The sequence below is a fragment of the Phyllobates terribilis genome, unplaced genomic scaffold (genome assembly GCF_046119375.1).
Source record: "Phyllobates terribilis strain yellow unplaced genomic scaffold, ASM4611937v1 Scaffold_2__4_contigs__length_985480577, whole genome shotgun sequence".
NCBI lineage: Eukaryota > Metazoa > Chordata > Amphibia > Anura > Dendrobatidae > Phyllobates > Phyllobates terribilis.
This window is the reverse complement of record NW_027362762.1, coordinates 950,948,879-950,973,841: the sequence shown is the minus strand read 5'-3', so window position 1 is coordinate 950,973,841 and position 24,963 is coordinate 950,948,879. Positions and strand designations below refer to the sequence as shown.

The 24,963-nt window shown below is 38.1% G+C and overlaps 1 protein-coding gene across 4 annotated transcripts in view; it reads left to right on the top strand.

Moving 5' to 3' along the window:
- Nucleotides 1–24,963, top strand: part of ILDR2 (immunoglobulin like domain containing receptor 2) — a 299,279-nt gene that overhangs the window by 251,652 nt on the left and 22,664 nt on the right. For all 4 annotated transcript variants that reach the window (XM_073668555.1, XM_073668552.1, XM_073668553.1 and 1 more), the window contains 3 exons: nucleotides 23,425–23,571; nucleotides 23,974–24,144; nucleotides 24,352–24,465. In XM_073668555.1, coding sequence (XP_073524656.1) covers nucleotides 23,425–23,571; nucleotides 23,974–24,144; nucleotides 24,352–24,465 — 432 coding nt within the window. The remainder of the gene's footprint in view (nucleotides 1–23,424; nucleotides 23,572–23,973; nucleotides 24,145–24,351; nucleotides 24,466–24,963) is intronic.

Genomic DNA, 24,963 nt, shown 5'->3' with positions numbered 1-24,963 from the left:
TTTGGGGTTCCCGTGGTTGTCACGTTTACTGGGAGTTATTGTAGCTCTTGCTGTTTTGGGGTTCCCGTGGTTGTCACGTTTACTGGGAGTTATTGTAGCTCTTGCTGTTTTGGGGTTCCTGGGGTTGTCACGTTTACCCGGAGTTATTGTAGCTCTTGCTGTTTTGGGGTTCCTGTGGTTGTCACGTTTACTGGGAGTTATTGTAGCTCTTGCTGTTTTGGGGTTCCCGTGGTTGTCACGTTTACTGGGAGTTATTGTAGCTCTTGCTGTTTTGGGGTTCCTGTGGTTGTCACGTTTACTGGGAGTTATTGTAGCTCTTGCTGTTTTGGGGTTCCTGTGGTTGTCACGTTTACTGGGAGTTATTGTAGCTCTTGCTGTTTTGGGGTTCCTGTGGTTGTCACGTTTACTCTGAGTTATTGTAGCTCTTACTATTTTGGGGTCCCATGGCTGTCACTTTTACTAGGAGTTATTGTAGTTCTAGCTATTTTGGGGTCTTGTGGTTGTCATTTTATTGGGGGGACCTGCAGATTGTGCTATAGTTTCTTAAGACTGCTGTTGTAACTGGGAGGTAATGTAGCTGTTGCTGTTACTAGGCATGCGGTTATTACTGGGGTTCCCTTTTATTTCGATCTTATTGGGGGTCCTATGAATGACGCTGTTACTGAGGGTCCTGGGCATTTTACAGTGGGTTCTGTGGCTTTTATAATTTCTAAGGTTTCTATGGCTGTTGTTTTTACTGAGTGACTTTTGTTGTTAGTGGGGGTCTTGGTTCTCTGGCCTTGAGGATCCTGCAGCAGTTGCCATAATTTGGGGGTACTTGGATCTTTTGCTGTCACGGAGGTCCTCCGCCTGCCGGTATTACTGGACGGTCTTGCTGTTGTAACTGGAGGAGGGATCCTCAGGGGTGGTGTCTGTCTCCAAATAAAGGTAAAGGGTGGAGCTTCAGAGACTGTTTTGGCCAATCAGATTCACTGTTGCTCAGCAGAACAGTGTGAAGTCACCCGAGAGTGCAATAATTGGTCAGTATGTAGCTTAAGAGTATTCTAAAAGGGGACTGGATAGGGCTGGAGCCTAAATATCTAAAAAAAATAAAAAAATTCAGTCCAGTGATGAGTTGCCTGCAGCCACTGAAGAGTTAAGCTTTTCATTCACCCAACGGCCTTTTCGTGGGCTGATGGCGCCATGGAGGGCAAAAACTTTAGGGTCTAGTCATTATTAGGGCTGTCGAGCTATTACAGCGCAGTAGCGATGCCCCCGGCCCACGCAGTAATGTCCGTTTTGCTTCCGCTAAGCTGATGGCAGGGCCTAATTATAATGATTGTAAAGTAGAGCAATGAAATTGCTTATCATGAATGAACCTGCAGCCACGTCTAGTAGTCGAGGTAATAACAGCTTTTAGAATTACACAGCGCACCCCTGATTGTATTAATTAACTCTGCTGCTTGCAAAATATTTAACCCCTAAGTATGCCCCCTCCAATGCCCCCCCCGGCAATGATGAGCGAAGCTTTCGTTTATTCCAGCTATACGCATTTAAAGAGGCAGTAAAATAGCCATAAAAAAAATATCACAACCTCCCTCCAGTGCTAGGGAACATTTCAGAAAAATAATTTTTATTTTTTAGGCATTTTTTAATTTACGGCAAATTTATTATGGCTAACGCTGAGCAAAAAAAATTTCCACAACCTGGTTTTTATATTGGTACTCTATGGGAGCCGGACCGGGGCTTTGTGTCCTTATTGTTGGCAGTTCTCTGGTTTGCACCCTGTGCACCTCTTACTGTTACTAGCCCCCCCACCCCCCTGTGACATCATGATGTCGTGGCACTGCGCCGCGGAGCGCGGTGATCACAAGAGTCGCCCACGATGGGAATTTCACACTACCTTGGTCCGGTTGCCACAGAGCACTAAAGTAAAATTCGGACCACGGTAGTGAAAATCTCTAATTTTGTCTTTTGAGTCATTTTTATCCTTTTTTTTTAGTATTTTTCTCAACAATATGAGCGTATTTTTCATTCACCAAATGTGGTTGACAAATTCACGATTTTAGAATTTTTTTGCGTGGTCGTAGTTGAATAGAAAAATCTAATTTTACTTTTTCTTTTTCTCAGTTGAAGACCAACTTGCGTCACTTTAGAGCTTATTGAAACGGTTGTGCAACATTTTACTGGTCATAATACTGAATAAAGCAAAAGCGCAAAACAAACAGAACTTTTAATTTGCACCATATTTATCCACCTGTAAAAGAAAGACGAGACAATGAAATGAATTAATAAAAGACAAAAAAAAAAAAATACAAAATTAATCGGGACCAAAAGTTGCAAAATATTTCTTGAAATAGTTCTCAGAGGAGATTGGCAACCGGGGGAAGACAGATTGCTCTTGACCTCCCCCATTGTGTGTCTCATTAGTGGATGCACAGGTAGAGGAGCTGTGCCTGTGCTATCGGCAGCGTATGGCGGCTTTATACAGTCAGCATCCCACTGCAGCGGCCGGGATGGGAGAATATTTTATTAATTTGGTTAAACCCTTAGATGCTGTGGTGAATGGCAGCTGCAGCATCCAAATGGTTTTACAGAAGGAGAAATCTCCCTCTGTCACCTGCAACACAGGGGCCGAACAAAGGCACGGCCTAACAGATTGTCTGTTGGAATATTACTGATGGAAAATAATGTTTTGGTTTCTTCATTTCATTGCGAAGTTCAATGATGAAAAAATCGAATTCAGAAATAAAAAGTTTATAAATAAAAAATATAATGATCAAAATAAGATATTAAAAAGGGCAAAATATTTTTTTTTCTCGTCCCCTCAAAAATAAGTTTTAATAATTTATGGGTTTACCAAATAAATGTAATAAAAATATCTTTATAATAAATGTAATCTAATCTAATCTATCTATCTATCTGGTGTAAGATGGCCACCGGACATGTCCTTGAGGGGAGATATGTATCGCTGCGGTTGGTAACTTCAGTGATATAAAACCAGGAAAGCATGCTCCAGCACATGTAGTACTGAGAGGGTTAATTAGGTGTATCAGGGCTGCTTTTTACAACCAGTCATAAGAGATGGGGGGGATTGGCTGCTTACATATACCCACCCCTAGGGCGTGTGTATAAAATGGAGACCAAGTGTCTCATTCAGTGTCTGTGGCTGGAGGTGTGGAGACCTCCAGAGTGTTTGTTCAAAAGGACACTGACCGTGAGAGGGCGAACCCGCCATATTGTGTGGACTGCTTATTTTCTGTTTTTGTTACACTGTACCGGACAAGACTTTCTTTTCTTTACTTCTAAAAGTGTGGTTTATGCAGCATAATTAACCTGCCTTGGACATTTTTCAAGAAACAGTATCCTGTGTCTACCTCTAACGTGGCTAAGTGAGTACCAAACCCCACACTATATATACACATATATATAGATAGATAGATAGATATAATATACATATACAGTACAGACCAAAAGTTTGGACACACCTTCTCATTTAAAGATTTTTCTGTATTTTCATGACTTTGAAAATTGTACATTCACACTGAAGGCATCAAAACTATGAATTACCACATGTGGAATTATATACTTAACAAAAAAGTGTGAAACAACTGAAAATATGTCTTATATTCTAGGTTCTTCAAAGTAGCCACCTTTTGCTTTGATGACTGCTTTGCACACTCTTGGCATTCTCTTGATGAGCTTCAACAGGTGGTCACCGGAAATGGTTTTCACTTCACAGGTGTGCCCTGTCAGGTTTAGTAAGTGGGATTTCTTGCCTTATAAATGGGGTTGGGACCATCAGTTGTGTTGTGCAGAAGTTTGGTGGATACACAGCTGATAGTCCTACTGAATAGACTGTTAGAATTTGTATTATGGCAAGAAAAAAGCAGCTAAGTAAAGAAAAACGAGTGGCCATCATTACTTTAAGAAATGAAGGTCAGTCAGTCCGAAAAATTGGGCAAACTTTGAATGTGTCCCCAAATGAAGTTGCAAAAACCATGAAGCGCTACAAAGAAACTGACTCACATGAGGACCGCCCCAGGAAAGGAAGACCAAAAGTCACCTCTGCTTCTGAGAAGTTTATCCGAGTCACCAGCCTCAGAAATCGCAGGTTAACAGCAGCTCAGATTAGAGACCAGGTCAATGCCACACAGAGTTCTAGCAGCAGACACATCTCTACAACAACTGTTAAGAGGAGACTTTGTGCAGCAGGCCTTCATGGTAAAATAGCTGCTAGGAAGCCACTGCTAAGGACAGACAACAAGCAGAAGAGACTTGTTTGGGATAAAGAACACAAGGAATGGACATTAGACCAGTGGAAATCTGTGCTTTGGTCTGATGAGTCCAAATTTGAGATCTTTGGTTCCAACCACCGTGTCTTTCTGCGACGTGGAAAAGGTGAACGGATGGACTCTACATGCCTGGTTCCCACCGTGAAGCATGGAGGAGGAGGTGTGATGGTGTGGGGGTGCTTTGCTGCTGACACTGTTGGGGATTTATTCAAAATTGAAGGCATACTGAACCAGCATGGCTACCACAGCATCTTGCAGCGGCATGCTATTCCATCCGGTTTGCGTTTAGTTGGACCATCATTTATTTTTCAACAGGACAATGACAGGACAATGACCCCAAACACACCTCCAGGCTGTGTAAGGGCTATTTGACCAAGTAGGAGAGTGATGGGGTGCTACGCCAGATGACCTGGCCTCCTCAGTCACCAGACCTGAACCCAATAGAGATGGTTTGGGGTGAGCTGGACCGCAGAGTGAAGGCAAAAGGGCCAACAAGTGCTAAGCATCTCTGGGAACTCCTTCAAGATTGTTGGAAGACCATTTCCGGTGACTACCTCTTGAAGCTCATCAAGAGAATGCCAAGAGTGTGCAAAGCAGTCATCAAAGCAAAAGGTGGCTACTTTGAAGAACCTAGAATATAAGACATATTTTCAGTTGTTTCACACTTTTTTAAGTATATAATTCCACATGTGGTAATTCATAGTTTTGATGCCTTCAGTGTGAATGTACAATTTTCATAGTCATGGAAATACAGAAAAATCTTTAAATGAGAAGGTGTGTCCAAACTTTTGGTCTGTACTGTATGTGCGGTGGGTATGGAAAGTATTCAGACCCTTTTAAATTTAAATTAAGTACACTCCGCACCCCATCTTGACTGAAAAAAAACAGAAATGTTGAAATTTTTGCAAATTTATTAAAAAAGAAAAACTGAAATATCACATGGTCATAATGTTAGGAGGGCGGTTGCAGACAACTTTATTTAAATGGAACGCAACCGACCCCGGGGTCCGCAATGCAGCCAAATGGACTGCTGCCGAACACTTTCCGGGTGGAAAGGAAAAGCGACAACTAAACAGATAACCCGTCCGTGTTAACAGCACACCGGACCGGGTAAAGCGGTACGCTCTATCTCCGTTAACTGCACGGAGTAGAGAGCGACCGGCGACGCACCTAACAATTATCTTAACCCTTCGTGTTAATGCACACGGAAGGGTAAGACGGCTCGCACAATCTCCAAGAACCGCAGGGAGACGTGCGACCCTGGGAGAAGCAGTAGCCCTGTCTTTGATACAGGCGCTACGCTATGCGGATTGGCGCTAAAGCGGTTCACACAATCTCCAAGAACCGCAGGGAGACGTGTGACCGGACTAGGAGCAGTAGCCCTGTCTTCGGTACAGGCGCTACGCTATAGCAGTCGGCGCTAGTATGTGGGTGTGATACCCGCCGGGTATTTGTGCACTCAGCCGGCGCGCTACCGGACTGAGCAGACCCGCTCTATATGGCTACCTGCCTGCATAAAGCTAAGGCTCTTAGAGGAGCCCAAGAGTTTCAGCGTGCACAAACACAAACAACCAGCTCAAATGATCTGAGCACGTCGCCATCTTTGTGGGCGGGCCTTTTAAAGACTAAGCCCTGCCCACCGACGCGCTATTGGTGACGTTACCCGTGAACCAATCAGGCGGTGCCAGATCACCGGGTCAGGTGGGTGCCAAGCCACCAATCATGAGCAGCCAGGTCACGGACATGCTCAGTGCGGCAAAACCTGGACTTAGATTCCACAAGCCCTGTCTCACTCTGCAACCCAGGCTTAACATTGCTAGGCACAACTACCTGGGAGACAAACAGGGCTCACGGACCAGCTAGGTGTTGGGGCTGACGGCGAAGTTGAGCAGCATCAGCCCTGCCTGGACTGAAATGGGAGACCACAGAAGGTCCTGGACCCATTTTGAATCCAGCACCAGACCGACGCCTAACACATAAGTATCCAGACACTCATATTTAAGTCACATGCTGTCCATTTCCTTGTTTTCCTCCTTGAGATGGTTCTACTCCTTCATTGGAGTTCACCTGTGTTTAATTAAACTGACTTGATTTGGAAAGGCCCACTCCTGCCTATATAAGACCTCACAGTGCATGTCAGACCAAATGAGAATCATGAGCTCAAAGGAACTGCCCAAGGAGCTCAGAGACAGGATTGTGGCAAGGCACAGATCTGGCCAAGGTTACAGAACAATTTCTGCATTACTCAAGGTTCCTAAGAGCACAGTGGCCTCTATAATCTTTAAATGGAAGAGGCTTGTGAACACCAGAAGTCTTCCTAGACCTGGCCATCCAGCCAAACTGAGCAATCGTGGGATAAGAGCCTTGGTGAGAGAGGTAAAGAAGAACCCCAAGATCACTGTGGCTGAGCTCCAGAGATGCAGTAGAGAGATGGGAGAAAGTTCCACAAAGTCAACTATCACTGCAGCCCTCCACCAGTCGGGCCTTTATGGCAGAGAGGCCCGACGGAAGCCTCTCCTCAGTGCAAGACATATGAAAGCCCGCATAGAGTTTGCTCAAAAACACATGAAGGACTCCCAGACTGTGAGAAATAAGATTCTCTGGTCTGATCAGATGAAGATACTACTTTTTGGTGATAATTCTAAGTGGTATGTGTGGAGAAAACCAGGCACTGCTCATCACCTGCCCAATACAATCCCAACAGTGAAACATGGTGGTGGCAGCATCATGCTATGGGGGAGTTTGTCAGCTGCAGGGACAGGACGACTGGTTGCAATTGAAGGAAACATCAATGCGGCCAAGTACAGAGATATCCTGGATGAAAACCTCTTCCAGAGTGCTCTGGACCTCAGACTTGGCCGAAGGTTCACCTTCCAACAAGACAACGACCCTAAGCACACAGCTAAAATAACAAAGGAGTGGCTTCAGAACAAATCTGTGACCATTCTTGACTGGCCCAGCCAGAGCCCTGACCTAAACCCAATTGAGCATCTCTGGAGAGACCTGAAAATGGCTTCACCATCCAACCTGACAGAACTGGAGAGGATCTGCAAGGAAGAATGGCAGAGGATCCCCAAATCCAGGTGTGAAAAACTTGTTGCATCATTCCCAAGAAGACTCATGGCTGTACTAGCTCAAAAGGGGGCTTCTACTCAATACTGAGCAAAGGGTCTGAATACTTATGACCATGTGATAATTCAGTTTTTCTTTTTTAATAAATTTGCAAAAATTTCTACATTTCTGTTTTTCTTTCCAGTCAAGATGGGGTGCAGAGTGGACTTTAATGAGAAAAAAATGAACTTTTTTAGAATTTACCAAATGGCTGCAATGAAACAAATAGTGAAAAATTTAAAGGGGTCTGAATACTTTCCGGACCCACAGTATATGTAATTCATAATACATTTTAAAAAATTAAAATAAAATATAATATATCTACGGTAATAAATATCCTTATAATAATATCCTTCTTACAAAAAGAAAGTCATAATTGACAGAGAAAAAAATGGGAATGCAACGATTAAAAAAAAACTACTTTTTTTTTTTTTAATAATCTCTGCTTTGAAAGGGTTAAATAAAATAGATCTTAACAAGAAATGCATTTTCCTTCCTTCCACGCTAGATCTATATTATTGAGCCGATCCCTGCTGTGTATTATGTAATTGAAGTGACCTCGGCGCTCGGCACAGTGACGGTATAATGTGTTTGTTGTAAGAGCCGCAGGTGTCATCGAGCCGCGGTCAGAGACAAGTATAACCCCAGATAAGCGCACCCCCGCTAACTCACATCAGACTCTGAACCCTCCACACAGCCCGTCCCTTTATCTGACAATAAATTGCGCTTCTTCCACTTCATCAAACACAGAATATGTAATTGTGATAATTGATCAGGAATTGCCGGAACACACAAAGAATGAAGAATGTCCCATTATCTACAGCAAACCCCGACCTGAAGAGTTAATAAGCAATTAATTTGCAGCTCAAGCCATATTGTGAATGAGACATTATTATCCATCCACACTAAGATCCTTGTCCACATACGGGCAGTATTATAGTAGTTATATTCCTGTACATAGGGGGCAGTATTATAGTAGTTATATTCCTGTACATAGGGGGCAGTATTATAGTAGTTATATTCTTGTACATAGGAGCAGTATTATAGTAGTTATATTCTTGTACATAGGGGCAGGATTATAGTAGTTATATTCTTGTATATAGGAGCAGTATTATAGTAGTTATATTCTTGTACATAGGAGCAGTATTATAGTAGTTATATTCCTGTACATAGGGGGCAGTATTATAGTAGTTATATTCTTGTACATAGGAGCAGTATTATGGTAGTTATATTCTTGTATATAGGGGCAGTATTATAGTAGTTATATTCTTGTACATAGGGGGCAGTATTATAGTAGTTATATTCTTGTACATAGGGGGCAGTATTATAGTAGTTATATTCTTGTACATAGGGGGCAGTATTATAGTAGTTATATTCCTGTAGATAGGAGCAGTATTATAGTAGTTATATTCTTGTACATAGGAGCAGTATTATAGTAGTTATATTCTTGTACATAGGAGCAGTATTATAGTAGTTATATTCTTGTACATAGGAGCAGTATTATAGTAGTTATATTCTTGTACATAGGGGCAGTATTATAGTAGTTATATTCTTGTACATAGGGGCAGTATTATAGTAGTTATATTCTTGTACATAAGTGCAGCATTATAGTAGTTATATTCTTGTACATAGGAGGCAGTATTATAGTAGTTATATTCTTGTACATAGGAGGCAGTATTATAGTAGTTATATTCCTGTACATAGGAGCAGTATTATAGTAGTTATATTCTTGTACATAGGAGCAGTATTATAGTAGTTATATTCTTGTACATAGGGGCAGTATTATAGTAGTTATATTCTTGTACATAGGAGCAGTATTATAGTAGTTATATTCTTGTACATAGGGGCAGTATTATAGTAGTTATATTCCTGTACATAGGAGCAGTATTATAGTAGTTATATTCTTGTACATAGGGGCAGTATTATAGTAGTTATATTCTTGTACATAGGTGCAGCATTATAGTAGTTATATTCTTGTACATAGGAGCAGTATTATAGTAGTTATATTCTTGTACATAGGGGCAGTATTATAGTAGTTATATTCTTGTACATAGGAGCAGTATTATAGTAGTTATATTCCTGTACATAGGGGGCAGTATTATAGTAGTTATATTCTTGTACATAGTAGCAGTATTATAGTAGTTATATTCTTGTATATAGGGGCAGTATTATAGTAGTTATATTCTTGTAGATAGGGGGCAGTATTATAGTAGTTATATTCTTGTACATAGGGGGCAGTATTATAGTAGTTATATTCCTGTAGATAGGAGCAGTATTATAGTAGTTATATTCTTGTACATAGGAGCAGTATTATAGTAGTTATATTCTTGTACATAGGAGCAGTATTATAGTAGTTATATTCTTGTACATAGGAGCAGTATTATAGTAGTTATATTCTTGTACATAGGGGCAGTATTATAGTAGTTATATTCTTGTACATAGGTGCAGCATTATAGTAGTTATATTCTTGTACATAGGAGCAGTATTATAGTAGTTATATTCTTGTACATAGGGGCAGTATTATAGTAGTTATATTCTTGTACATAGGGGCAGCATTATAGTAGTTATATTCTTGTACATAGGAGGCAGTATTATAGTAGTTATATTCTTGTACATAGGAGGCAGTATTATAGTAGTTATATTCTTGTACATAGGGGGCAGTATTATAGTAGTTATATTCTTGTACATAGGAGCAGTATTATAGTAGTTATATTCTTGTACATAGGAGCAGTATTATAGTAGTTATATTCTTGTACATAGGGGGCAGTATTATAGTAGTTATATTCTTGTACATAGGAGCAGTATTATAGTAGTTATATTCCTGTACATAGGGGCAGCATTATAGTAGTTATATTCTTGTACATAGGTGCAGCATTATAGTAGTTATATTCTTGTACATAGGAGCAGTATTATAGTAGTTATATTCTTGTACATAGGGGCAGTATTATAGTAGTTATATTCTTGTACATAGGGGCAGCATTATAGTAGTTATATTCTTGTACATAGGAGGCAGTATTATAGTAGTTATATTCTTGTACATAGGGGGCAGTATTATAGTAGTTATATTCTTGTACATAGGAGCAGTATTATAGTAGTTATATTCTTGTACATAGGAGCATTATTATAGTAGTTATATTCTTGTACATAGGGGGCAGTATTATAGTAGTTATATTCTTGTACATAGGGGGCAGTATTATAGTAGTTATATTCTTGTACATAGGGGGCAGTATTATAGTAGTTATATTCTTGTACATAGGAGCAGTGTTATAGTAGTTATATTCTTGTACATAGGGGGCAGTATTATAGTAGTTATATTCTTGTACATAGGGGGCAGTATTATAGTAGCTATATTCTTGTACATAGGGGGCAGTATTATAGTAGTTATATTCTTGTACATAGTGGCAGTATTATAGTAGTTATATTCTTGTACATAGGAGCAGTATTATAGTAGTTATATTCTTGTACATAGGAGCAGTATTATAGTAGTTATATTCTTGTACATAGGAGCAGTATTATAGTAGTTATATTCTTGTACATAGGGGCAGTATTATAGTAGTTATATTCTTGTACATAGGAGCAGTATTATAGTAGTTATATTCTTGTACATAGGGGCAGTATTATAGTAGTTATATTCTTGTACATAGGTGCAGCATTATAGTAGTTATATTCTTGTACATAGGAGCAGTATTATAGTAGTTATATTCTTGTACATAGGGGCAGTATTATAGTAGTTATATTCTTGTACATAGGAGCAGTATTATAGTAGTTATATTCCTGTACATAGGGGGCAGTATTATAGTAGTTATATTCTTGTACATAGTAGCAGTATTATAGTAGTTATATTCTTGTATATAGGGGCAGTATTATAGTAGTTATATTCTTGTACATAGGGGGCAGTATTATAGTAGTTATATTCTTGTACATAGGGGGCAGTATTATAGTAGTTATATTCCTGTAGATAGGAGCAGTATTATAGTAGTTATATTCTTGTACATAGGAGCAGTATTATAGTAGTTATATTCTTGTATATAGGGGCAGTATTATAGCAGTTATATTCCTGTACATAGGAGCAGTATTATAGTAGTTATATTCTTATACATAGGAGCAGTATTATAGTAGTTATATTCTTGTACATAGGAGCAGTATTATAGTAGTTATATTCTTGTACATAGGAGCAGTATTATAGTAGTTATATTCTTGTACATAGGGGCAGTATTATAGTAGTTATATTCTTGTACATAGGTGCAGCATTATAGTAGTTATATTCTTGTACATAGGAGCAGTATTATAGTAGTTATATTCTTGTACATAGGGGCAGTATTATAGTAGTTATATTCTTGTACATAGGTGCAGCATTATAGTAGTTATATTCTTGTACATAGGAGCAGTATTATAGTAGTTATATTCTTGTACATAGGGGCAGTATTATAGTAGTTATATTCTTGTACATAGGAGCAGTATTATAGTAGTTATATTCCTGTACATAGGGGGCAGTATTATAGTAGTTATATTCTTGTACATAGTAGCAGTATTATAGTAGTTATATTCTTGTATATAGGGGCAGTATTATAGTAGTTATATTCTTGTAGATAGGGGGCAGTATTATAGTAGTTATATTCTTGTACATAGGGGGCAGTATTATAGTAGTTATATTCCTGTAGATAGGAGCAGTATTATAGTAGTTATATTCTTGTACATAGGAGCAGTATTATAGTAGTTATATTCTTGTATATAGGGGCAGTATTATAGCAGTTATATTCCTGTACATAGGAGCAGTATTATAGTAGTTATATTCTTGTACATAGGAGCAGTATTATAGTAGTTATATTCTTGTACATAGGAGCAGTATTATAGTAGTTATATTCTTGTACATAGGAGCAGTATTATAGTAGTTATATTCTTGTACATAGGGGCAGTATTATAGTAGTTATATTCTTGTACATAGGTGCAGCATTATAGTAGTTATATTCTTGTACATAGGAGCAGTATTATAGTAGTTATATTCTTGTACATAGGGGCAGTATTATAGTAGTTATATTCTTGTACATAGGAGCAGTATTATAGTAGTTATATTCCTGTACATAGGGGGCAGTATTATAGTAGTTATATTCTTGTACATAGTAGCAGTATTATAGTAGTTATATTCTTGTATATAGGGGCAGTATTATAGTAGTTATATTCTTGTACATAGGGGGCAGTATTATAGTAGTTATATTCTTGTACATAGGGGGCAGTATTATAGTAGTTATATTCCTGTAGATAGGAGCAGTATTATAGTAGTTATATTCTTGTACATAGGAGCAGTATTATAGTAGTTATATTCTTGTATATAGGGGCAGTATTATAGCAGTTATATTCCTGTACATAGGAGCAGTATTATAGTAGTTATATTCTTGTACATAGGGGCAGTATTATAGTAGTTATATTCTTGTACATAGGTGCAGCATTATAGTAGTTATATTCTTGTACATAGGAGCAGTATTATAGTAGTTATATTCTTGTACATAGGGGCAGTATTATAGTAGTTATATTCTTGTACATAGGAGCAGTATTATAGTAGTTATATTCCTGTACATAGGGGGCAGTATTATAGTAGTTATATTCTTGTACATAGTAGCAGTATTATAGTAGTTATATTCTTGTATATAGGGGCAGTATTATAGTAGTTATATTCTTGTACATAGGGGGCAGTATTATAGTAGTTATATTCTTGTACATAGGGGGCAGTATTATAGTAGTTATATTCCTGTAGATAGGAGCAGTATTATAGTAGTTATATTCTTGTACATAGGAGCAGTATTATAGTAGTTATATTCTTGTATATAGGGGCAGTATTATAGCAGTTATATTCCTGTACATAGGAGCAGTATTATAGTAGTTATATTCTTATACATAGGAGCAGTATTATAGTAGTTATATTCTTGTACATAGGAGCAGTATTATAGTAGTTATATTCTTGTACATAGGAGCAGTATTATAGTAGTTATATTCTTGTACATAGGGGCAGTATTATAGTAGTTATATTCTTGTACATAGGTGCAGCATTATAGTAGTTATATTCTTGTACATAGGAGCAGTATTATAGTAGTTATATTCTTGTACATAGGGGCAGTATTATAGTAGTTATATTCTTGTACATAGGTGCAGCATTATAGTAGTTATATTCTTGTACATAGGAGCAGTATTATAGTAGTTATATTCTTGTACATAGGGGCAGTATTATAGTAGTTATATTCTTGTACATAGGAGCAGTATTATAGTAGTTATATTCCTGTACATAGGGGGCAGTATTATAGTAGTTATATTCTTGTACATAGTAGCAGTATTATAGTAGTTATATTCTTGTATATAGGGGCAGTATTATAGTAGTTATATTCTTGTAGATAGGGGGCAGTATTATAGTAGTTATATTCTTGTACATAGGGGGCAGTATTATAGTAGTTATATTCCTGTAGATAGGAGCAGTATTATAGTAGTTATATTCTTGTACATAGGAGCAGTATTATAGTAGTTATATTCTTGTATATAGGGGCAGTATTATAGCAGTTATATTCCTGTACATAGGAGCAGTATTATAGTAGTTATATTCTTGTACATAGGAGCAGTATTATAGTAGTTATATTCTTGTACATAGGAGCAGTATTATAGTAGTTATATTCTTGTACATAGGAGCAGTATTATAGTAGTTATATTCTTGTACATAGGGGCAGTATTATAGTAGTTATATTCTTGTACATAGGTGCAGCATTATAGTAGTTATATTCTTGTACATAGGAGCAGTATTATAGTAGTTATATTCTTGTACATAGGGGCAGTATTATAGTAGTTATATTCTTGTACATAGGGGCAGCATTATAGTAGTTATATTCTTGTACATAGGAGGCAGTATTATAGTAGTTATATTCTTGTACATAGGGGGCAGTATTATAGTAGTTATATTCTTGTACATAGGAGCAGTATTATAGTAGTTATATTCTTGTACATAGGGGGCAGTATTATAGTAGTTATATTCTTGTACATAGGAGCAGTATTATAGTAGTTATATTCCTGTACATAGGGGCAGCATTATAGTAGTTATATTCTTGTACATAGGTGCAGCATTATAGTAGTTATATTCTTGTACATAGGAGCAGTATTATAGTAGTTATATTCTTGTACATAGGGGCAGTATTATAGTAGTTATATTCTTGTACATAGGGGCAGCATTATAGTAGTTATATTCTTGTACATAGGAGGCAGTATTATAGTAGTTATATTCTTGTACATAGGGGGCAGTATTATAGTAGTTATATTCTTGTACATAGGAGCAGTATTATAGTAGTTATATTCTTGTACATAGGAGCATTATTATAGTAGTTATATTCTTGTACATAGGGGGCAGTATTATAGTAGTTATATTCTTGTACATAGGGGGCAGTATTATAGTAGTTATATTCTTGTACATAGGGGGCAGTGTTATAGTAGTTATATTCTTGTACATAGGAGCAGTGTTATAGTAGTTATATTCTTGTACATAGGGGGCAGTATTATAGTAGTTATATTCTTGTACATAGGAGCAGTATTATAGTAGTTATATTCTTGTACATAGGAGTAGTATTATAGTAGTTATATTCTTGTACATAGGAGCAGTATTATAGTAGTTATATTCTTGTACATAGGGGCAGTATTATAGTAGTTATATTCTTGTACATAGGAGCAGTATTATAGTAGTTATATTCTTGTACATAGGGGCAGTATTATAGTAGTTATATTCTTGTACATAGGTGCAGCATTATAGTAGTTATATTCTTGTACATAGGAGCAGTATTATAGTAGTTATATTCTTGTACATAGGGGCAGTATTATAGTAGTTATATTCTTGTACATAGGAGCAGTATTATAGTAGTTATATTCCTGTACATAGGGGGCAGTATTATAGTAGTTATATTCTTGTACATAGTAGCAGTATTATAGTAGTTATATTCTTGTATATAGGGGCAGTATTATAGTAGTTATATTCTTGTACATAGGGGGCAGTATTATAGTAGTTATATTCTTGTACATAGGGGGCAGTATTATAGTAGTTATATTCCTGTAGATAGGAGCAGTATTATAGTAGTTATATTCTTGTACATAGGAGCAGTATTATAGTAGTTATATTCTTGTATATAGGGGCAGTATTATAGCAGTTATATTCCTGTACATAGGAGCAGTATTATAGTAGTTATATTCTTATACATAGGAGCAGTATTATAGTAGTTATATTCTTGTACATAGGAGCAGTATTATAGTAGTTATATTCTTGTACATAGGAGCAGTATTATAGTAGTTATATTCTTGTACATAGGGGCAGTATTATAGTAGTTATATTCTTGTACATAGGTGCAGCATTATAGTAGTTATATTCTTGTACATAGGAGCAGTATTATAGTAGTTATATTCTTGTACATAGGGGCAGTATTATAGTAGTTATATTCTTGTACATAGGGGCAGCATTATAGTAGTTATATTCTTGTACATAGGAGGCAGTATTATAGTAGTTATATTCTTGTACATAGGGGGCAGTATTATAGTAGTTATATTCTTGTACATAGGAGCAGTATTATAGTAGTTATATTCTTGTACATAGGAGCAGTATTATAGTAGTTATATTCTTGTACATAGGGGGCAGTATTATAGTAGTTATATTCTTGTACATAGGAGCAGTATTATAGTAGTTATATTCCTGTACATAGGGGCAGTATTATAGTAGTTATATTCTTGTACATAGGTGCAGCATTATAGTAGTTATATTCTTGTACATAGGAGCAGTATTATAGTAGTTATATTCTTGTACATAGGGGCAGTATTATAGTAGTTATATTCTTGTACATAGGGGCAGCATTATAGTAGTTCTATTCTTGTACATAGGAGGCAGTATTATAGTAGTTATATTCTTGTACATAGGGGGCAGTATTATAGTAGTTATATTCTTGTACATAGGAGCAGTATTATAGTAGTTATATTCTTGTACATAGGAGCATTATTATAGTAGTTATATTCTTGTACATAGGGGGCAGTATTATAGTAGTTATATTCTTGTACATAGGGGGCAGTATTATAGTAGTTATATTCTTGTACATAGGGGCAGTATTATAGTAGTTATATTCTTGTACATAGGGGCAGCATTATAGTAGTTCTATTCTTGTACATAGGAGGCAGTATTATAGTAGTTATATTCTTGTACATAGGGGGCAGTATTATAGTAGTTATATTCTTGTACATAGGAGCAGTATTATAGTAGTTATATTCTTGTACATAGGAGCATTATTATAGTAGTTATATTCTTGTACATAGGGGGCAGTATTATAGTAGTTATATTCTTGTACATAGGGGGCAGTATTATAGTAGTTATATTCTTATACATAGGGGGCAGTATTATAGTAGTTATATTCTTGTACATAGGAGCAGTGTTATAGTAGTTATATTCTTGTACATAGGGGGCAGTATTATAGTAGTTATATTCTTGTACATAGGGGGCAGTATTATAGTAGCTATATTCTTGTACATAGGGGGCAGTATTATAGTAGTTATATTCTTGTACATAGTGGCAGTATTATAGTAGTTATATTCTTGTACATAGGGGCAGTATTATAGTAGTTATATTCTTGTACATAGGGGGCAGTATTATAGTAGTTATATTCTTGTACATAGGGGGCAGTATTATAGTAGCTATATTCTTTTACATAGGAGCAGTATTATAGTAGTTATATTCTTGTACATAGGGGGCAGTATTATAGTAGTTATATTCTTGTACATAGTGGGCAGTATTATAGTAGTTATATTATTGTACATAGGAGCAGTATTATAGTAGTTATATTATTGTACATAGGAGCAGTATTATAGTAGTTATATTCTTGTACATAGGGAGCAGTATTATAGTAGTTATATTCTTGTACATAGGAGCAGTATTATAGTAGTTATATTCTTGTATATAGGGGGCAGTATTATAGTAGTTATATTCTTGTACATAGGGGGCAGTATTATAGTAGCTATATTCTTGTACATAGGAGCAGTATTATAGTAGTTATATTCTTGTACATAGGGGGCAGTATTATAGTAGCTATATTCTTGTACATAGGAGCAGTATTATAGTAGTTATATTCTTGTACATAGGAGCAGTATTATAGTAGTTATATTCTTGTACATAGGGGCAGTATTATAGTAGTTATATTCTTGTACATAGGGGCAGTATTATAGTAGTTATATTCTTGTACATAGGGGGCAGAATTATAGTAGTTATATTCTTGTACATAGGGAGCAGTATTATAGTAGTTATATTCTTGTATATAGGGGGCAGTATTATAGTAGTTATATTCTTGTACATAGGGGGCAGTATTATAGTAGCTATATTCTTTTACATAGGAGCAGTATTATAGTAGTTATATTCTTGTACATAGGGGGCAGTATTATAGTAGCTATATTCTTGTACATAGGAGCAGTATTATAGTAGTTATATTCTTGTACATAGGGGGCAGTATTATAGTAGCTATATTCTTGTACATAGGAGCAGTATTATAGTAGTTATATTCTTGTACATAGGAGCAGTATTATAGTAGTTATATTCTTGTACATAGGGGCAGTATTATAGTAGTTATATTCTTGTACATAGGGGGCAGTATTATAGTAGTTATATTCTTGTACGTAGGGAGCAGTATTATAGTAGTTATATTCTTGTATATAGGGGGCAGTATTATAGTAGTTATATTCTTGTACATAGGGGGCAGTATTATAGTAGCTATATTCTTGTACATAGGGGGCAGTATTATAGTAGTTATATTCTTGTACATAGGAGCAGTGTTATAATAGTTATATTCTTGTATATAGGAGCAGTATTATAGTAGTTATATTCTTGTACATAGGAGCAGTATTATAGTAGTAATATTCTTGTACATAGGGGGCAGTATTATAGTAGTTATATTCTTGTACATAGGGGCAGTATTATAGTAGTTATATTATTGTACATAGGAGCAGTATTATAGTAGTTATATTATTGTACATAGGAGCAGTATTATAGTAGTTATATTCTTGTACATAGGAGCAGTATTATAGTAGTTATATTCTTGTGTATATAGGGGGCAGTATTATAGTAGTTATATTCTTGTACATAGGGGGCAGTATTATAGTAGTTATATTCTTGTACATAGGGGCAGTATTATCGTAGTTATATTCTTGTACATAGGGAGCAGTATTATAGTAGTTATATTCTTGTATATAGGGAGCAGTATTATAGTAGTTATATTCTTGTATATAGGGGGTAGTATTATAGTAGTTATATTCTTGTACAAAGGGGGCAGTAGTATAGTAGTTATATTCTTGTACATAGGGAGCAGTAGTATAGTAGTTATATTCTTGTACATAGGGGGCAGTAGTATAGTAGTTATATTCTTGTACATAGGGGGCAGTAGTATAGTAGTTATATTCTTGTACATAGGGGGCAGTATTATAGTAGTTATATTCGTGTACATAGGAGCAGTATTATAGTAGTTATATTCTTGTACATAGGGGGCAGTATTATAGTAGTGATATTCTTGTACATAGGAGCAGTATTATAGTAGTTATATTCTTGTACACAGGGTGCAGTATTATAGTAGTTATATTCTTGTACATAGGGGCAGTATTATAGTAGTTATATTCTTGTACATAGGAGCAGTATTATAGTAGTTATATTCTTGTACATAGGAGAAGTATTATAGTAGTTATATTCTTGTACATAGGGGCAGTATTATAGTAATTATATTCTTGTACATAGGGGTCAGTATTATAGTAGTTATATTCTTGTACATAGGGGGCAGTATTATAGTAGTTATATTCTTGTACATAGGAGCAGTATTATGGTAGTTATATTCTTGTACATAGGAGGCAGTAGTATAGTAGTTATATTCTTGTACATAGGGGGCAGTATTATAGTAGTTATATTCTTGTACATAGGGGGCAGTATTATAGTAGTTATATTCGTGTACATCGGGGTAGTATATTAGTAGTAAATTTTTGAAGCAGTGTTGAATGTAGGTTCTCACAGAGAGCAGCCACACATAGTATCCCATGAACTGCTGTATGTAGTCACATGACGGATCAGATTTTAGGTTATTTTTCTTTCTAGTTTTACATATGGAAAAAAGTAAAAATATAAGATCAGAATTCTCTTCATATAGAGGGTAACATATGTCGTGGCTGATTTCCTCCAGAATAGATGCCGCCCTCCCTCCGCTCTTCTTGTGATTCATCTTTAATCCCTGTTACAGGAGGATAGATGTTTTATTTGTAGCCTTTAGTCGGTGGGAGTGAGCAGCAGAAGGCACAAGTGCTCAGTATCAGACTCGACCATATGGGGGCGACCTTACGCTATAATAGAATTAATAAGTGGATGGAGTTTTTTTGGCTCCATAGAGCACTGATATTTGTCATTCTCTTCTAACGCTATGAATGTGACCTCCACGGAGGAGGACTTTGCTCTCTTGTCCAAGATTCTGGTGGATGTTCCTGTTTTCACTAAAATAAGTGTAATGAATGGAGTTCTGTAGAAAGTCAGCACCCGACCATTTTGTTTCAGAGGTGTCAATGGCTTTTTCCTCACTCTCCGTTGGAAACACATGAGCGGAGCGCGCTTGTATGTGGTGGAGTGAGGAGAGGAGCTCCACTCTAAAGGAGCTGTCCACCTTCAGGGACATTTTATTTTGCTTAAATGGAGCTAAAAAAATATTTTTTGCAGTTGGGTTTCATGAAAAATTTTGCACCTTTTTGCTTTTTTAGAAGCTTTTTTTTTTCTGTGTAAATTCAATTTTAATGTGGTCTGTGATAAGTCAGTTGAGAGGAGCTCAAAAACAGAAAAAGATCTGCAAACTTTCCCATAAGACTGTCAAAACGAGCTCACTGAAGGATTTTCAGTTAACTCATTCTACAGCCAGCAATGTCAAGGCTATAGGAGGAAAACAGAGCAAAATTTTTAATCAAATCAAATTGCCAAAATGATTTTTACTGCCAAACGTATAGATTTAAGTAAAAAAAAAAAAAAATGTACGCTGCGCTGATATGTCCCGCAGAGCTGGGTGGTCCGGACGCCTCCCTGTCTGCCTTTCTCAGCCTTTGATGCTTTCTGCTGCCTGATTCACACCGAGTCTTGGTGAGGAGGATCTTAGACGTTCTCTATAAAGGCTCCTCCATAAACAGCGCGGTTATCCTGCAGTGTTACCATAGTGAAATTAGCTGCGCTCACGTACTGCTGTGTAATAATGAGCCTCTAATGCATCGCCAGCGCCTTTATAAAGCTACCTGAAGGCGTCCATAATAACACGTTTGTCAGCGGAGGACACAGGTGCCCCCTGAATTCATGGCTCATTAGTGGGGATGGGGTTTAATGGCACGCCTTGGGTCTATTTAAAGTTAATATATCACGAGAAAATGACAAAATAAGAAATTATTCTAAAAGAAGTTATAAAAAAAAAAGTTTTTTTTCTTATTTTTTAATTGATTAAAAAAAAAAAACACCTTCAAATATCTTTTCCACATTGTCCAATAGAAAAGACAATAGACTGACACTTCCTGCTTTCTACAGTTCACTTCTCAGCTTTACTGTATAGGTTAAGACAGGATGAGCAGAGACATCTCACCATCATTAAAGGGACAGTAAAGGTCAATCTGATGCTTTTTACCCACAGTGGCGGGATTTTCTTTTTTTTTTTTTTTTTTTTTACCTTTTCCCGGCCTCAAACTTTTTGTCACTTTTTCTAAGGACCTTACTCTCCAGTCTAGTAAAGGAAGATACTTACCAGCAAAAGTCTGTCTGCTTGTCCACCGCTAGTCCACAGTAATATTGTCTCAGTACTGCCATCACATCACATGGTGGCAAAGGGTAGGGACAGCGGGATTTTGCATCCCTGATACAGAGAGTACTTGTTGTTTCAGAATATGATGTAATGTGTGTACATGAGGAATAACACTATTTTTGGCTATAACATGCCTTGTATCCTTCATTTTTCACCAGTTTTCCATCTATTTTTTTCAGTTGTCTCTGAGCTAGTTGGTGGCGATATCTCCCATACACAGTAGACACAGACATGAAAGATTCCTGCTCTCCTGTCTCTTTGTAGCAAATGTTGAAAAACAGTATCGGCAGCTTGGAGGACATTATATAGCTGTGAGCAGTGTAGCTGTGAATCCAGCTCTGGGGTGAGATAAAACACTTACTAGGAAGCAGCAGCAGGAACTGTCTGTGTATTTCTTTGCCTTTGCTCCTCCTTCCCCGTCCCCTCTCAAAAGAATTTAATAGGCAGCTGTAATCTAATCCCTAATTGTTTTTTTTAGTGAGTGACTGATGAGGGGTAGGTAGAAGTGGCTCAGAAGTGGAGAGAGAAGCGGGATTGAGCTCAAAGGGGTTGTCCAGGTTTGGGGCTCAAGCCTGCAATTATTCTAAGTGACTAAGGAAAGATTTCAGCTTCTGTTTGACGTATAAAAGAGTATTCCAAATGTATTCAAAATAAAAAATTCAGGCCTTGATGAAGAACGCCGTTTATGTTCGAAACGCGTCACCATATGTTTCCCTGCTCCCCGTTTGCATAACATGGAATTTTGAACGTTTGACTAAATTTGGAATACTCTTTTATAGCTGGAATTGGAATCTTTCCTTTTTTGCCTTGTCTTCCGCGCTTGTCAGAGCGTTATTCCATGCATTCTGGACTGTATACGGTGACCTGGTCTCCTTTTCTTAATTCTATGTAACTGCAGACTTGTGATTCCTCACAACGAGCACAGTGCACGCTATCAGGATTTTTCTATGCCGGCTCCGGGAGCGGGCGGTCATGTGACGACAAGTATGTGATTTGCATAATTCCTGCCACAGTACGACTTGTATTGAGCGAGGCTGTTCACGTCTAGTTGGCACATGACCGCATGTGTGCAAATCGCATAGGACAATCCTGACAGCACGCATACTGCACGCTGTGAGGATTCACAAGTCAGCAGTCACATAGAATTAAGAAAAGGAGAACCAGCTCACCACATAGAGTGACTGCAGACTTGAACCCAAGTTCAGACAACCCTTTTAATGGGTGTTGTATAAATGTGTATGCACTTAGCGCCCTCTAGGGTCACCTTTACAAATCCTAGAATTTAAGTGTGACAGGGCACGAGGGATGATCTTTTCATGTTATAAAAAACACACAAATACGGCAACTGACTAAGCGGACCACATTCAACCAGTCACCCAGAATGTCACCCTCTTCAGGCTTTTCCATCCACATCGCTCAAGACTCGCATCAATCACCCCCATTTAGTGTCCATTGCTCTTTGTGAATTTGATTGTTAACTTTTTACATTCTTCATAGTCTCGCCGATGCACCTGCTGAGAGAGAAGTCCAGGAACTGAAGTCTCTGGGCAGTGCCAAAGTCTCTCACTTTCTTTGTAGGGTGCTGCAACTATTTGTAGTTTTGTTTTTTTTTCCATATCCAGCGTCCATGTATCTAGAAGTAGTCAGAAGATTATTCTTTATTTGGAAATTCCCTTTAAGAAGGCAGTAGTCTCTTCCTTAAAGGGGCTCTTTTATGACAACAATCCTCTTTGCTCTATAGGTGTTCCAAGCTCATAGTCCAAAAATTATGCATCTAAGACCAGTAAGAAGATAATTTTTTGACTTAAGAAGCAGCCATCTTTGCCTTAAAGGGGAAATTTACTGATAATAATCCACTGTTATCATGGGCGCATCTTCATTGCAACGCCAGTTTCCGTTCTGGCACAGAGAGAAGTAACATGCGGAGGACCCCCATATGCTCTTAAAGGGCATATGAAAAAGGGTTGTCGTAATGAAAAAAAACCCTTTAACCAATGCATTTAGGCTAGTTCAAGCGTGAAGAATCCACCCATGTCCCTTTTTTTTTTTCATGCTTGCAAAAGAGGGCGAAGCTCATGATCAGAACTGCAGCAGAATGAGGCGGAGGATAAGCTATTAATGGCGGCACTTAGGATTTTGGTGGAATTAAATCTTTATTTTACACTGATCAGCAAATCTTCTTTGGTCATTTGCAGAATGGGTGTTTGTCTGCCTGGTGATAATCGGCACTTTCCTCTTCTTCGCCATGGTGGGCCTTTGTTGGTGCCAATGCTGCCCCCACAGCTGTTGCTGTTACGTGCGCTGCCCCTGCTGCCCAGAAACCTGCTGCTGCCCCCGAGCCTGTGAGTATCGCAAGATGACCGACCTAAAGAAAAAATTGTGTTACCCCATCGGGTGCTACTTATGCTGTATGTGACTTAAACAAGGGAGCGAAGTGCGGCAGAATGTCATGACTTGTATTCAATGCCGCCTCAGATGCGCTCGATGGGAGACCGGAGACGCTGCAGCACATTTACATTTACATATACTTTGTATTATTTTTCTTGTTTGCTCTCATGTATGGCGGCTCTATATTCTGATACAGAACTCTAAAACCAAACAGCAACATTCCTGCTGCCTGCAGCCACCACTAGGGGGAGCTCTCTCCACACTGGGGAGACATCGGACTGAATGATAAATGTGGAGACTTTCTGAAACTCTCCAGATTTTTATGTATTTTTTTTTTGTTTCATTCCTTTCCACAGTGTATGAAGCAGGCAAGGCAGCAAAGATTGGCTACCCCCCCGCCGTTCCCACTGCCTGCCCCCCGTATTACATCTCCACAGTCCCTGTCGCTCCGGTCCCAGCCCCAATGGTGATGGAAAAGCAGCACGTTCCACCGCTGGTGCAGAGCGACTCGTTAGGAGGCCAAAATGGTAAATCCAACACAGCTCGTGATGGGCACAAGGGAGAGGTCAAGAATTATGGAGCGGAAGGAGCAAGGTCTCCCAGCAGCACAGAGTATTTCAGGAGATGAGTCTGCTGATTTTGCGGGAGGCAGGAGACTTGTCCAATATAGATAGAATTGACATAACCGCATAGACTCGCTGGTCGTTAATGTAACATATCTGTGTCTTCACCAGTGCGTAAAGGTTACCGCATCCAGGCGGACAAGGAGCGGGACTCCATGAAGGTTCTGTACTACGTGGAGAAGGAGCTGGCGCAGTTTGACCCGGCGCGCAGGATGCGAGAACGATGTGAGTGCTCCATACAGAACGTCTCCTCTGGCAGCAGAGCCGGGGGTTTAATCCAAAACTCCAGAATCTGCGCTATTGAGTCATTTTTCTGTGAACTTGGCGGCCACCTACACAATGAGTCACCGGCTACGAGCCGTCACTTCCAGCCTCGCATTGTTCCCAGCGCAGAAATGTAATATATTCCGGTCATAAACACAGACACATCGGTATTAGCGGCTTCTGTAAGGACTGGAGTGCGGCTGGTTATAGGCTCCGGGCGCAGCGCTCCTGGGTTCTGCTCCTCCAGAAGCTCTCGTATGTGTGACAGCGAGAAAAGCCGACCCGCGAGGGGAGCCTGATGGGATTATTGCTAAACTAATGCAGACCCCGGCCCAGACTCCTAAATAATACAGACCCCGGCCCAGATACCTAAATAATACAGACCCCGGCCCAGACCCCTAAATAATACAGACCCCGGCCCAGACCTCTAAATAATACAGACTCCGGCCCAGATACCTA